General features: G+C 50.4%; 1 protein-coding gene across 1 annotated transcript in view; it reads left to right on the top strand.

The window, feature by feature from the left end:
- CRY2 (cryptochrome circadian regulator 2) overlaps positions 1 to 15,162 on the top strand; it is a 37,002-nt gene extending 21,840 nt beyond the window's left edge. Inside the window, exons 7-12 of the mRNA XM_003909984.4 lie at positions 1,201 to 1,512; positions 1,748 to 1,899; positions 2,025 to 2,227; positions 2,538 to 2,630; positions 3,786 to 3,927; positions 12,811 to 15,162. Of these exons, the coding sequence (XP_003910033.1) occupies positions 1,201 to 1,512; positions 1,748 to 1,899; positions 2,025 to 2,227; positions 2,538 to 2,630; positions 3,786 to 3,925 (900 nt within the window). The 3' untranslated portion in view covers positions 3,926 to 3,927; positions 12,811 to 15,162. The remainder of the gene's footprint in view (positions 1 to 1,200; positions 1,513 to 1,747; positions 1,900 to 2,024; positions 2,228 to 2,537; positions 2,631 to 3,785; positions 3,928 to 12,810) is intronic.
- Positions 15,163 to 15,439: the final 277 nt, after the last annotated feature.

Raw genomic sequence — 15,439 nt, 5'->3', positions numbered from 1 at the left:
TTGTTTGTTTGTTTGTTTGTTTGCTTTTGAGACAGGATCTCATTCTGTTACCTAGGCTGGAGTGCAGTGGTGTGAACACAGCCCACTGCAGCCACAACCTTTCGGGCTCAGGTGATCCTCCTACCTCAGCCTCCCCGGTAGCTGGGACTATAGGTGCGTGCCACCACACCTGGCTAATTTTTTGTATTTTTTTGTAGAAACTGGGTTTCACCATGTTGCCCAGGCTGGTCTCAAACTCCTGGGCTCAAGCCATCCACCCACCTCAGCCTCTCAAAGTGCTGGGATTACAGATGTGAGCCACCACACCTGGCTCTATCTACATTTTTTAATGTTATCTCCTTATCCTTGCCATTATTGAGATTTTGTGGCATGGAATAGCTTTGCCAGTTTGGTGAGTAATCTTGTGACTTTAGGGAAGTCATTATTTGCTTGGAGGTCTGATTTCTTAATTACCTTATGGCCCCAGATCCAGGCTGTGTGTATAACTTATTCAACCAAAATCCAGACTGAGCATTTTTCTTTCTTTTTTTTGAGATGGAGTCTCGCTCTGCCGCCCAGGCTGGAGGTGCAGTGGCGCAATCTCGGCTCACTGCAAGCTCCGCCTCCCGGGTTCATGCCATTCTCCTGCTTCAGCCTCCCCAGTAGCTGGGACTACAGGCGCCCGCCACCACACCCGGCTAATTTTTTGTATTTTTTAGTAGAGATGGGGTTTCCCCATGTTAGCCAGGATGATCTCGATCTCCTGACCTTGTGATCCACCCGCCTCGGCCTCTCAAAGTGCTGGAATTACAGGTGTGAGCCACCACGTCCGGCCCAGACTGAGTATTTTTCATGTGCGCTGATAGGAAAACTCCTTTTGACTTTCTAGAAGGTGGACCCAAACAAGGAACTCTGAGGACAAGGAACATGACCAGCCTTGGGAAGTTTGAGTCCTAGTGTAGATTCGTGTGGTGAGGCCCCTTCCTGCTGCCCGGCCCTCTGTAGCTTTCCTCTTGCTCAGAGCAGTGGCACAGTGCAGGCAGGGCCTGGGTGTTGCACCTGCAGGCACACTGTGCCACTTCTAGGGGATAGTCCCTCCACATCTGGGAGTTGAGCGCCAGGTCTGTGGAGGGCCCAGATTCCTTTGTAGAAGAGACCTGAGAGGCATCATGCTAAGAGCTGGGTGAGTGTTCGTATCCATGTGCAACCCCTACCCCTCAGGTGAAGCGGAACAGCACACCTCCCCTCTCCCTATTTGGGCAACTCCTGTGGCGAGAGTTCTTCTACACGGCAGCTACCAACAACCCCAGGTTTGACCGCATGGAGGGGAACCCCATCTGCATCCAGATTCCCTGGGACCGCAATCCTGAGGCCCTGGCCAAGTGGGCCGAGGGCAAGACAGGCTTCCCTTGGATCGATGCCATCATGACTCAACTGAGGCAGGAGGGCTGGATCCACCACCTGGCCCGGCACGCCGTGGCCTGCTTCCTGACCCGCGGGGACCTCTGGGTCAGCTGGGAGAGCGGGGTCCGGGTGAGTGCTCTCTCAGCGAAAAGCTGACCTGTACCCTCTGGTCAGGACCAGCAAAGGGCAGCCCCCTTCTGGGCTGAGGGATGGGGTGGGATTTCTGGGTCCAGGAGATCCCCTCCAGATCCTCTGTGGCTTGCCTTCAGCAGAAGGGCTCTGGCTCCTGGGGGCACTGTGGTGACTTGGGAAAAAACATGGCAGCAGATCCCCAAGGAGGCTGATCATCCTCTCCCCTATCTAGGTATTTGATGAACTGCTCCTGGATGCAGATTTCAGCGTGAACGCAGGCAGCTGGATGTGGCTGTCCTGCAGTGCTTTCTTCCAGCAGTTCTTCCACTGCTACTGCCCTGTGGGCTTCGGCCGTCGTACGGACCCCAGTGGAGACTACATCAGGTGAGGATGCAGACCACGCTCTCTGGCTTCTGACCACTGTGGCCTCCTACTAGGATGAGATACCCAGGGCCCTTTGAAGGAGGGTCTAGGTATGCTGATGGGTCATCTGGTGTGTCTTATTTCAGGCGATACCTGCCAAAATTGAAAGGGTTCCCCTCTCGATACATCTATGAACCCTGGAATGCCCCAGAGTCAATTCAGAAGGCAGCCAAGTGCATCATTGGTGTGGACTACCCACGGCCCATCGTCAACCATGCCGAGACCAGCCGGCTGAACATTGAACGAATGAAGCAGATTTACCAGCAGCTCTCGCGTTACCGGGGACTCTGTAAGGACACAAACACCTAGCTCACTGAAGGGAAGGACAGCACCTGCAGGTTCGGGGGTGCCAGATGGGGATGGCCAGATACTTGCAAAGGGAGGCTGAGTGCTGTCTTTCAGGTTGACACCTTCTCTGGGTATGGGACACTGCAGGCTGGGATGGACTGGGCCTCCCTGAGTAGTTGTGGGGCAGTGAGAAGAAATGGAACCTCAGTGTCTTGCTCCTATCCTCCCCACCCCAACTTGCTTCATCCTTCCCTGTAACCCTCTGCAATCCTGCGGGATGGCACTCTGATTACTCCCCGCCTCTCTCCCAGGTCTACTGGCATCTGTCCCTTCCTGTGTGGAAGACCTCAGTCACCCTGTGGCAGAGCCCAGCTCGAGCCAGGCTGGGAGCGTGAACAGTGCAGGTGAGCAGCAGCAGCCCACCTCCAATGGCCTCCTGTGGCCTGTGCCAGCACTTCAGTCATTCAGGACTGAGGCCAGAAGGAGGCCTTGCCCAGTGGAGCTTATATTCCACCCAGGGCAGTCAGATAGTAAAGGAACCAAGTCGGATCATTTCAGATAACCAGTGCTTTGGAGGAAAAGAAAGTCAAGTGCCTTGACAGAGGGACTGGGAAAGAAAAGTTTCTTCTGTGTCACTTGAGATTGGAGCAGTCGGGGAACACCTCTGTAAGCAGAGACCCACGTCATGAGCAGTAGCCAGGCCTGCCACACACTGAGAAAACACCATTCCAGACAGAAGGAGTAGCAAGAAAAAGCTCACAAGCAGTACCAAGCTTAGCCCATTCAAGGAACCGAAGGGAGGTCAGTGTGGCGGCATGTCCCAGTGAGGAGCTGGGGAAATGAGGACAAGATACAGCATGAGCAGCATGTGGCAGGCCCGATGTCCAAGACGAGGACTAGGATTCAGCCTTCAGTGCACTGAAGGATGGTCAGTAGGGCAGGGCATCATTGGACTTAGGTCTGAAAAAACTCCCTGGCCTGCTGGGTAGAGATTGGACAGTGTAGGCCAGAGCGGGCATAGGGAGGCCAAAGAGGAGGCAGCACAGACAGGGTGGTGGCCACACAGAGAAAGACTGGACAGATTTGCTGCATTTGGAGCCTCCTCCCTTCTTGGGGATGAAGATGAGTAACATGAGATGGCACGAACACGGGTTTTTCTAGTTGGGCCAGCTAGGCTGCCTCCATGGGCAGCATGCCTCCTTCTCAGGGGCCCTGCTCTTTGCTGCTCAGGGAGGCTGATTCAGGGTTGCAGAGGGAATGCCTCACCTTCAAAGCAAGGACAGCAGGCAGGCCAAGTCAGTCTCTGGCCCATAGCCCATGCCATTTGGGGCCCAAAAGCTGGCCCTGCTACCAGCAGGCCTGCTCGGTCATGTTCTCCTTGCACATTTCCAGGCAAAGTCACTGCTGAAAGCAAGGCCGAGGGGCAAGTCTGAGGAGCAGCATGCTGGCATTCCATTGATGAGTGTGCTACCTGTCCCCTAAAGACTGCTGCTGCATAGTGTGGGGTCATTTTGGCTGCATGCACAGTCTGTGTGACCCTTTGACACGCTTCCCTACAGGCCCAAGACCACTACCCAGTGGCCCAGCATCCCCCAAACGCAAGCTGGAAGCAGCTGAGGAACCACCTGGTGAAGAACTCAGCAAACGGGCCAAGGTGGCAGAGTTGCCAACCCCAGAGCTGCCAAGCAAGGATGCCTGAGAGTGAGTGACAGCAGTCTAGATTCAACCTCAGGAAGGAAGGTGGGAGCGGGGGTGCCTACTGCCCTGCCAGCTGAAGGTTAAAACATAACAAACTAGATGAAAATCTGGCGGGACCACCCAATGCTCAGCCACTAAAGCTTTACCATTTTACAGTGGCAGCCGGGTTCAATCCTGGCTTAGGGAATGAGTACTTTCTGGATCATATCCGTGTGACCCTTACCATTGGGCCCGCTGTGGTGGCTCGTGCATGTAATCCCAGCACCTTGGGAGGCCAAAGTGGGAGGATCGCTTGAGGCCAGGAGTTCAAGACCAACCTGGCCAAACCAACATAGTGAGACTCCATCTCTAAAAACAATAACAATCTGGTGGGACTGCATGACTTTTAGGATTTCAGCTCAAAAATCCCACCATTCTGACTTTTATCAGAGATTTAAAAGTCAAGCCCTTTTCTGGTTTTTTTTTTTTTTTTTTTTTTTTTTTTTTGCTAGCTAAGGGAAAAAGGGAGGCATGGGGGCGAGGGGTGGCACTTTCTACCTATTAAAGTGAGTCATGCTCAACAAAAAGAAAGCTGAGACCTGTGTGTGAAGCAGTGGGGAAAAGGCCCATTGCAGGGTCTGAGGCTGCTCCAGGCCCCCTGCTCTCCAACAGGCTGTGTTCTGTAGGCCAGCCAGTGGAGGGCAGCACTGACCTTGAGAAGCCTGGACAGAGGGCTGTGCTGTGTCTCACTCGGTCCAGCCCTGCCTGAGGACCAGTAGACGCAATCTGTCATCATCTTTCTTTTACGGCCTCTCCTCCCTTCTCACCCATCCTGTGGCCTCAGCTCTGCACCTCCCTGGCAGTGCTCATCTTGGAAGCCTCCCGAATGTCGTCAAAACACTGGCTTCTCCTTTCCCAGAGCAGGAAGGGCCTTTTATGCCCCTCTTGGGGAAATGTAAATTCCTGTCCCCTCTGAGTCATCATCTCAGGCTGTTCCTTATGCACCGTGTCTTCGTCATGGAGGGTGACTTTTCTCCATGGAGCTGATAGGTTCTTTTTATCAGATCCCTCTTTCTTCAGGGCCAGGCTGCAGCCATCTGGTTTGAGTGTCTGGATTTGTGTGCTCACTGAGATGGGCATTTGATGCCTGCACCCTTCACCTTTTCTGGGCTCTTTGACATAGTCATTGCTGATGGACAGATGTGTGCTGTCTTGTTCCTGGGAGTACCAGCAACCTACTACTCTCTCAGTTATCTCTTAGCTCTGTGATACTAAGCAAAGTTCATCCTGTATTACAAATTTGGAACTTGCCAGGCTGACACTCTGATTTTCGGATGAGAGGACCAAAGAACAGAGAGGTTAAATGTCTGGGTCAAGGTTGCTTAGTAAGTTAATGGTGTCCAATTCAACATGAAATTGTTGCCAGCAGGTGGGTGAAGAAGGGGGAGCATTAAACATATAAAATGTGATGTGCTGTCCATCCACAAGAATTGAACAGTCTGCTTAGATAAAAAGGAGCAATAACCTAGAATTCCTGGATAAATGATACAGACTATACAAGCTTAGCAGAAGGGAGCTGGTGTGGTCTGGAACAATCAGGAAACACATCACAGAAGTTTGCACCAGGGGGCCTGAAAAGTGAATTGGATTCAGGCAGTGAGCAGGGCACTTAGAACAAGAAAAACAGCTGAAGGTTTATGTGATCTTGTACAAATGACTTAACTGCTATGAGACTCAGTTTCCTCACCTATAAATTAAGTTGCTGTTGCATCAATTAAATGATTAAATCTGGGCCGGGCGCAGTGGCTCATGCCTATAATCCCAGCACTTTGGGAGGCTGAGGTGGGTGGATCACCTGAGACTGGGAGTTCAAGACCAGCCTCACCAACTTGGAGAAACCCAGTGTCTACTAAAAATAGAAAATTAGCTGGAATGGTAGCACATGCCTGTAATTCCAGCTACTTGGGAGGCTGAGGCAAGAGAATCGCTTGAACCTGGGAGGCAGAGGTTGCAGTGAGCTGAGATTGCGCCATTGCACTCTAGCCTGGGTGATGAGCAAAACTCCGTCTCAAAAAAAAAAAAAAAAATTAAATCTGTATGTGTCAGCTAGAAATGTAGGGGTCTGCTAATAATAGAAAGCTCAATTACTGTGGCTAAAACAAATAGGGGCTTATTTTTCTTACCTAACAAGGGACCCAGAAATAGTGGTGGTGGTCTGGGCTTGGATGGCAGCCCCCGCTTCAGCCGTCAATTCTTGATCAAAGAGGAAAGAGAAGTGCAAGGGCAGCTGTACTCCTTCCGTACACATATCAAGAGCTCGTACTTTGCCAGACATCGTTCCAGGCATTGGGGGATGTGGTTGTGTACAAGCCTGGCAATGTCCCTTCCCCCTTGGGTGCGTATTAGTGGAAGGAGACAGACAGTAAACAAATAAATATTTAAAATTTCAACAGGCCAGCCGGGCATGGTGGCTCATGCTTGTAATCCCAGCACTTTGGGAGGCTGAGGCGGGTGGATCACGAGGTCAGGAGTTTGAGACCAGCCTGGCCAACATGGTGAAATCCCGTCTCTGCTAAAAATAAAAAATTAGCCAGGCGTGGTGGCAGGTGCCTGTAGTCCCAGCTACTTGGGAGGCTGAGGCAGGAGAATCGCTTGAACCCGGGAGGCGGACGTTGCAGTGAGCTGAGATCACGCCATTGCACTCCAGCCTGGGTGACAGAGCGAGACTCAGTCTCACCAAAAAAAAAAAAAAGAAAATGTCAAGAGGCCGTAAGTGCTATGAAAACAATAAAATAAAGCTGGGTAAGAAAGTAAGGTCAGGGCACAGAAGAGGTTGCAGTTCTGTGTTATAAGGGTTGCTGGTCCCAGGACCATACTTGGAGAATCACTGACTTAGACCAATCAAAATCCATTTTCTGGGCCACGCCCATTGCCTCCTCAACACATTTTAGGTTCTGTTAACCAGGAAGTGTGGATACTGGTAGACGGCTAACGGTGACTGCGTAATAGGCAAGACACTTCTCAAGTGTGTGGCTCGTAAGTCCTTGGTAAGCAGCAATTATTATAGGTATTGTTATGATTATTATTGTAGAGGAACACAAGGTTACAGTTGGGTCCGATGATGGAGGGTTGTAAATGGCAGGCATGTGAGTCTGCTGGTGTACTCTCTGGGAGTGAAGAAACATTTTGGAACAGGAATGATCAAATTGGCATTTTGGGAGGATGAATTAGGCATTGGGCTAGGACCTGCGGAGGAGCAGGTGGGAGCGAGAAAGCCAGTTGAGAGGCTTGGCAGTGATTCCAAGGGAAGACATGACAAGGGTGCAGAGGTAAGCACCCATCTCTTGCCCTGGAGTCCAGAAGATTGTCGGCCTACTGGGATTTTAAGGACTGATTCTTGAGGTTTACTCTGCCCTCCAGTGGTGGCTCAGTGGGGAGTTAGACCAGCTAGACTGTGAAGGTTGGGGGTCCAGAGGTCAGAGGACTTGGGGAGGTGCAGACTTCCCTCCAAGACAGACTAGGGAGGAACAGCTGAAAGGAGAGTATTCCATGTCTCACCATGTGCTGGCAGAGGCACCTGGGCCTAAAGATGCTTAGCATCCTCATCTGTAAAACAGTGATAATAGCATCTTGTCACCTGCCCTACCCATCAAGCTTACATGTTAGGGAAAGAAAATGAAAAACCACATGTGAAAAGTCTTTGAATATGTAAAATGCACTATACAAATGGAATCACATTATCATCTTGCACTTTCTTCTCCGGGTGTCTTTGATTATGTTGGGGTTACTTCAGTCAGAGCCAGCACCCTGAGCTGAATGGACTACAGAGCTGTGGCTATGTAGCCCAAATTAGTATCATATTATATTGGGCGGGGTGGGAGTTGGGGAGACTTGTCCCTTTGTCCCCCATTTCCTCTGTCATTTTAAATTGTGTGACTTTGGGCTGGATCCATAGCTCTTCTGCCATGCTTTAGGTGTAAGATGTGAATAGTCGTTCTTCCCCAGCCTGAAGGCTACATCCTGGGCCTTTTGAGGTCTCCTTTAGCTCTGAGCTCTATAGTTCTGGATTCTGTTTTTTTAATGCCTCAGACCTGTGGCAGTGTACAGGGTGGACAGTCACTTAAAATTTAAACTGATCTGGTAGGAAAACATGGCCTCCAATCAGTAGGTTCCACACTTACCTCAAATCCACACCAGCTGTCTGTTCTGCATTAAGTTTTATTTTACAGCATTCGCTAAACTGAAAAACAAGCCAGCCCCCAAATAGCTATTGTTTCAAATGGTTCCCCATAATCCCCAAAGCTGCTGACTGCTTCGGATTCCATTAGCCTTGAATTGTGTACAGATTTCTCTCATTGGTCCAATTATTTTACCGTGGGGAGAACAGCTCACGTGTTCCATTTGCCCTTCTGCTGGTACAGACTGATCTGTGGAGAGAAGCCCCATTGAATACAAAAGGTTCCTGGCCAAGGATCACCTCTTCCCCTCCTCCGCCAGCTTTTGTTAGCCCTGCAGTAAGCCTGACTGGGTAAATCATCAAGTAAAACCTGACTTCTGGATTCTCCTTGATATCTTTTTGACACTAGTTTAGTTGTATACTCTGTCCTTGTAAGGTGAAAGGCACTAGCAATTGGTAAAATGCTAAATAGTGGAAGTAGAGGCAGTGTGGCATTGGCCAAAGAGCTCTGCGTTACACTCAGACCAGTGTCTGCATCCCAGACCTGCCAGCATTACACTCAGACCAGCGTCTGCATCCCAGACCTGCCCGCATTACACTCAAGCCAGCGTCTGCGTCCCAGACCTGCCCGCATTACACTCAAGCCAGCGTCTGCGCCCCAGACCTGCCCGCATTACACTCAGGCCAGCGTCTGCGTCCCAGACCTGCCCGCATTACACTCAGGCCAGCGTCTGCGTCCCGGACCTGCCCGCATTACACTCAGGCCAGTGTCTGTGTCCCAGATCTGCCACTTGCCTCTTGTGAGACTCCACCCAAATAGTCTCACCTCTCTGATTCTCAGTTCCTGCCTTGAAAATAAGAAGTTTAGACTCATGTCCCCTAGCGCTTTCCCTGGTACTTCATAAGTAGACGTTGACTGATGGCTGTCCCTTCCACTTTCTTGCATGATCTGCATGCTGTGGGAGGGGTAAAGGTGTGGTTGACCTGAGGAATGAGACTGAGCTAAGAGCTTCAGCTCTCTTTCCCATCCAGGCCCAGCTGTACTTCCCTGGCCCTCACTTGGAAGCAGGTAGCAAACCCTCTGCCTTTCTCAAGCTCTTGGGCACTGTGCCTTGCCCAATATGATGGGGAGAGGGAAACATTGAGACTCAGTGACAGTCTGCAAACAAAGTTTCCTCCAAACCATCAGCTGTTGTGGACCCTCTGCCAGCATAAACTCATGCCTGCACACGTGCATCCACCCCACCAGAGTGAGGAGCATAGGGACAGGCGGACTTATACACTTGGGTTCTTGATAGCATCTAGTGGATGGGAAGGGGTGTGAGGGCAAAGGTACCCAGGAGGCCATGCTAACTAACATTGGGGTGCAGAGGGAGACAGTCATTCCGCTACTTTTTGTTCTAGTTACGTCTGTGTTTCTTGTATTAATGACAGGTTGGAAGAGTTGAACAACTAAGATATTGATTTTTCAGTGAATGTTTTATGAGTTAGTTTCTCCCTTGGTGCCTCCCCTTGGCTGTTCTTCCCTTCCCTTTAGTCCCGCTGTCATCATTTTTCTGCAAGACTTCATTTGATTTCCCCAGACCCCCTTTTCTACAGACACATGCCCTAGCTTGAGGACAAGAGCACAGCACCAACTAGTTATCTGCTGATCAAGCAGCTTGAGTAACTAGTTGAATAGGCCTTTGACTAGCTTTGCAGGCAAGGCCAAGCTGGTTCTTCTAAACCTTGGTTTTCTGCGTTCGTAGATTTGGAACCATCATAGAGGGACTTGGGTGACTAGGGCTTATCTGAGGCCAGGACACTGCCACCTCCCTTCATTAGCGTGCCCAAAACTAACTGGTGCTGAAGTCAACATATGTCTGAATTGTTATTATATCCACCTGACTATACCTCACCCCCTTATCTTCTAAGCCTAGACATTGGTTCTTAAACCCTGTTTGGGTTACTCCCCACTTTGGAAAGTCTAATGGAGGATAGAACCCATACCCAGAAAACTGCATATGTTCACACACAGGGAGAAATGTGCCCATCACTCCAGAGGCTCCATGGACTGCCCCAAAGCCTATCCTTGGACTCCTTAAGGCTCAGAAACCCCAGATTAATAGCAGTTATTCTAAGGAGTCTTCATGCACTCTTTATCTTCCCCCATCCCTGAAAATGGATAAAACACACACAAAAAAATGGAGGTGTTGGGTAACGAGGACCTTTTGTGGTATATCCTGCAATCCTGAGTTTTCTATTTCAGAAGAATAGCCATCTCTTTAGTTTAACAACAGGGGCCAGAGAGAGCCCTGTGTGTGGAGTATACACTCACAATCAGCATATTTCAATAAACACATGTACACCTTAATAATACATACATTTATTTGTAGCAAAAAAAAAATGGCTAGGTTATTATAGTACAAGCTTAAAGGGAAAAATTATTGAAAATAACACACATGTTAAAGAATAAAACACACAGCCAGGTGCGGTGGCTCACGCCTGTAATCCCAGCACTTTGGGAGGCCAAGGTGGGCAGATCACTGGAGATCAGGAGTTCGAGACCAGCCTGGGCAACATAGTGAAACCCCATCTCTACTAAAATACAAAAATTAGTCAGGTGTGGTGGTGGGTGTCTGTAGTCCCAGCTACTTGGGAGGCGAGGCAGGAGAATTGCTTGAATCTGGGAGGCAGAGGTTGCAGTGAGCCAAGATCACACCACTGCACTCTAGCCTGGACAATAGAGCAAGACTCTGTCTATTTTTAAAAAAAAAAGGCTGGGCTCGATGGCTCACGCCTGTAATCCCAGCACTTTGGGAGGCCAAAGTGGGTGGATCATCTGAGGTCGGGAGTTCGAGACCAGCCTGACTGACATGGAGAAACCCCATCTCTACTAAAAATACAAAATTAACTGGGTGTGGTGGTGCATGCCTGTAATCCTAGCTACTCAGGAGGCTGAGGCAGGAGAATCGCTTGAACCCGGGAGGCGGAAGTTGCAGTGAGCCAAGATCGCGCCATTGTGCTCCTGCCTGGGTGACGAGTGAAACTCTGTCTCAAAAAAAAAAAAAAAAGAATAAGACACAGTACTGACCTATACAGGTACCCACTCTTATGTCTGCTCTTTATTTTGCCCAGCTTCCAGATAAATTATCATCAGATAAAATCTGCTTCAGATTTAGTATGTGGCCTTAAAAGCATCGCATGTGTCAGAAGACTAATACTGAATCCTTGCCTCCAATGTCTTTGACTTTAAGAGCATGTTCCCTTTTTGAATAACAGCTTAACTCACATGTATGTCTGTTGGATATTAGTCTTCATGCTGCCATGTTGAATTTCTTCTAGAAGTCTTCCCCAAAAGTCTTAATGAGCAATACTATCATATAGAGATTATTTGCTGGTAAAAATACAGATTTGAGAATCAGACAGATGTGGATTTCCTTCTTGGCTCTGCCACTTATGAATGCTGTTGTCCTGGGCAAGTTCCTTCTCCTCTCTGGTTTCTGTTTTCTCAACAAAAATGGAGGGCAAGCTTCAAGGTTACTGGGATCTCAAGTTTGTTAGTCTGCTCAGGCTGCCATGACAAAGTACCATAGACTGCGTGGCTTAATCAACAGAAATCTGTCCTCTCACTGTTCTGGAGGCTAGAAGTCTGAGATCAAAATGTTGCCAGGGTTGGCTTCTTTTCTTCTGAGGCTCCTCTCTGTGGTTTATAAGCAGCCATCTTCTCCGTATATCTTCACATGGTCTTCCTTCTGTACTGTTTGGGTCTAAATTTCCTCTTCCTTTAAGGACACCAGTCATATTGGATTAGGGCCTGCACTAATGACCTCATTTAACTTAATTACCTCTGTAAAGACCCTGTCTCCAAATACAGTCACCTTCTGGGGTACTGGGAGTTAGGACTTCAATCTAAAAATTTTGTGGGGGGCAGAATTCAGCCGTAGCACAAGTGTATAGTACCTGATCCACGGCAGGCTTAGCAAGCCTACTTATTACCTACCTCACCCACATTTAAACTGCACAAACTTTTAATGGGACGCTGTGTGTCTCTCTAGACTCTCAGACACACTAAACCTATTTAAACAGATAACCCAGCATTGTGACAGGCACACCCTGTCCTTCTTTTGTTATCAGGGATGAAGCTGTTTCTTCTCTTTGCCCCAGATTCCGGATGTCATAAATCTTTAAAATGAGTCATCCTTGTGTCTCCTCTCTCCCTCCTGCCCCCACAATCTTCCAGCACTGTGCCAGGGTGCTTTCATCTATATGTGGAAATGTGCTCACCTGCTGATTCTAAACTCAGTCATTGCCTTACTCTTCAAAATTACTGGTCCCAGCGGGCTTCTCTTCCAGCCATTTTTTCCTGATTCTCCATCTCTGGCAGCAGCTGCTGTGCCTTGATTCAGAAGCTGCCCTTGTCATATCTGAGCAAGTATCCCCCAAGGCTTCACGTGACTCTCACATAGCCTTCTCCTCCTCCTCCTCCTCTGCTGCCCGCAGCCCTGGGTGGAGGGCCTGCAGTGGGGAACTTGTCCTGCATCAGCACTTCAGAGGGGCAGTATTCTCTCATCCCAGTGGCATCCCAGCAACAACCTGTCCCCAGGTACCATGGCCCTTTCAGCTCACTCTTTCAGCTCTTCCCAGTTCCCACTCTGAGTGTCCCCAGAGAAGCAGCCAGAGGAGCTTGTGTCCCTGGGCAACTGAGCAGCCTCCTGAATGCTCCTTTTGCACTTGTTTTTCTCTTCCAGCTGCAGAGCCCTTGCTCCGTGAGCAAAGCCTGGGTGCCCAAGCAGCCACCGCGGCAGCAGAGTACAACCTGCAGAGAAGCTGATCACCGGGCAGAGATAGAGCGAGCATGTGTGTGTGTGTATGCGCGTGTGCAGAGGAGGGAGTGGTGTGCCTGTTTGCGTGTGCATGCATCTGTTGACACTCGTGATTCTGAATGTTGCCTGGGCTAGGAGAGTACCTGTAGCACACCAGTGCTGTTTCGCGGCCTCCAGACACAAGACTCAAGGTTATGGCAGTGACTTTCAGCCGAGACCTGTCCCTGCAAGCCAGCTGCCTTGTCTGAACAGAACCTAGTGGTAGGACCCTAGCAGGGATTCTGGCATCTGCCTCCCTAGACCTCCTTCCCTCCCTCCTCACGTCAGACTGTGGAGCAGGAGGGCAGCAGTTCTGGCTGTTGTCCAAAGCATGGGATTCTGGAGGCAGCCAGAGCCCTGCTGAGTTCCTGCTTTCTGACCTGGAGGCTGAGCAGGCCAGAGTGGATGGATGCTGTCCAGACGTAGCCACCTGGCCTCTCTTTCTTATTTTAAAATTCTCTGCTACTGGGCTCAGTCCCAGGCCCTTCCTTGGGCATCTGGGACTGAGCATATGAGGCCATAGACAGATCTAAAAAGTTTCCACCACCCTACAGAAGTACATGCAGATACCTGACTGGTGTGGGATATGCCTGGTACTGTAATAGGAGCCTAAGACAGCACACCTACCTTTTCAGGATTTAGAACCTAAGTTAGAAAGAGAATCCCAGCTGTCACGGTTCCTTTCCCAGAAGCTGAGAGCCAGCCTCAGAGCTTACCCAGGAGCTGTGGAGGGGCCAGGGTCAAACTCAGTCACTCTACCAGGAGGAGCCCAGGTTCCAGTGGCATAAGGTCCCCTGGTTTCTCTGGCCACACTCCAAGGCACCACCACAGTGCTGCCAGTGAGGACAGCTGACACCCAGCCAGGGAAACCATTCTAGTCTTTGTTCTGTTGGCTTCCAGGGCCTACCCTGGACTTGTCAGCATCCAGACTGCCGTGTCAGCTCTCCCAGTAGCTGAGCTCCAAGGACTCAGGTGGAGGGACTCAGGGATGGGGACTGCCAGGGGCAGTTGGCAAAAGTCCGAGCAGAGATTACACCCAGCACACCATCCCTTCCAGGAGCAGTAGGTGGGAGGTTTGACCCAGAGAAGCCAACCCTCGCATTCCAGGAGTGGCCTGTGCCTCCCACCTCTTCCTTCCCACTGCCAAAGGCCTGCATTGAGAAAGACGTCATGGAAAGGACAATAGTGGCCAACGAGAGCAAGTCTTCCTTCCACCCTGTGGCCTGCACTTGAGCCACAAAGAGTGTGTGTGTGTATGTGGTATGTGTGTGTGTGTGTGTGTGTGTGTGTGTGTGGCTATGAGGCTGATTCCTGTTTGGATTTTTGTCCTCACATGTATCATTAAGCTGGCCTTTGGGCCATTTCCTTTCTACCTCCCCTGTGACCTTTCCTAGCCTCAGATCTGTTAATTCTTTTGGCCCCAGCCCGATCCCTCACTGTCCTCTGTCCTTGGACCAGAACCCTGGGGCCAGACCCATCTCCTGTAGCTGTCCACCACACTGACAGGCTTCTTCCTGAGATATCCTCAGGTTCTCTCAGCCAGAGAGCTGCCTTTAGAGTCCAACTGTTGTATGTATGTCACCCTCACTAGAAATGTCCCGTCATCGTTGGAGGGGAGCAGGGCACAGGGGATGGTGTGCATTCAGAGCGTTGGGTTGGGGGCTTCCCTGTTCCCTCAGCCCCAGCCGAGAGGAAAGAGTATCAGGGGCCATTGCCAGAAAGAGAGTAAAGCAAACCTGGAAGGACAAATCTGAGACCATGGGAAGGCCAAAGGCTGAGGCCCAGATTCAGTATTCACTAGCAGTGCCTTCAGGTAGCAGGATGATTTCTTTTCCTGCCTGTCTGATGCTGGCTCTCTCCTAAGGTACAGGTTGGCAGAACCACCTCCCCCTACTTCTCCACCATCCCTGGCAGGCCAGCCCGTTCCTAGATCAACCTGTCAGTGCACTCCTGGAGGCAGTGCACTCCTGGAGCCAGGAGGGAGGGGCAGGGTGGAGAGGGTATGTCCAGTAGCCTGGAGCTCCACAGTGGCTTCATGCCTCCCTTCTCCCAGCTCAGGTGGCCCTGAGGGCTCCCTGGGAACAATGCCCCAAATCCTGACCTAAGGGTCAGCATGGGGAAGAGATGGTTGCGGGCAAAATGCACTTTATAGAGATTTTCTATTGCTGGGAAAGTGTGTTTCTCCCATAGTTTGTTTGTGAATATTCACTTGTTTTATAAATGTCTGACCTGTCTGAGTAAGGTTGTGCTGTCGTCAATCTTGTGGGAGGTCTGGAAACCAGGGTTTTGGTAAGGCTGAGCCTGAATGAAGCTATCGGCCACCCCATCTTGGTTCTGTGGGAGTCAGGAGCCTCCTATTCCTCCTTAGGAAGGGAAACAGCCAGAGCAGACTGGGGCAGCTTGGTCAAGAGTTGGTCCAGAGGTTGGTCAAGAGTTGGGGGTCAACTGGCCAGAATAGTACAGAGCACTCTGGGCCCAGAGTGAGGGTCCTGAGTGCCATCCTGCAGTGCCACCC

The sequence above is a fragment of the Papio anubis genome, chromosome 12, assembly GCF_008728515.1.
Source record: "Papio anubis isolate 15944 chromosome 12, Panubis1.0, whole genome shotgun sequence".
In the NCBI taxonomy this organism is placed as follows: Eukaryota; Metazoa; Chordata; class Mammalia; order Primates; family Cercopithecidae; genus Papio; species Papio anubis.
Note: the sequence above shows the minus strand (reverse complement) of the source record. Positions and strands in the feature narration are given on the sequence as shown.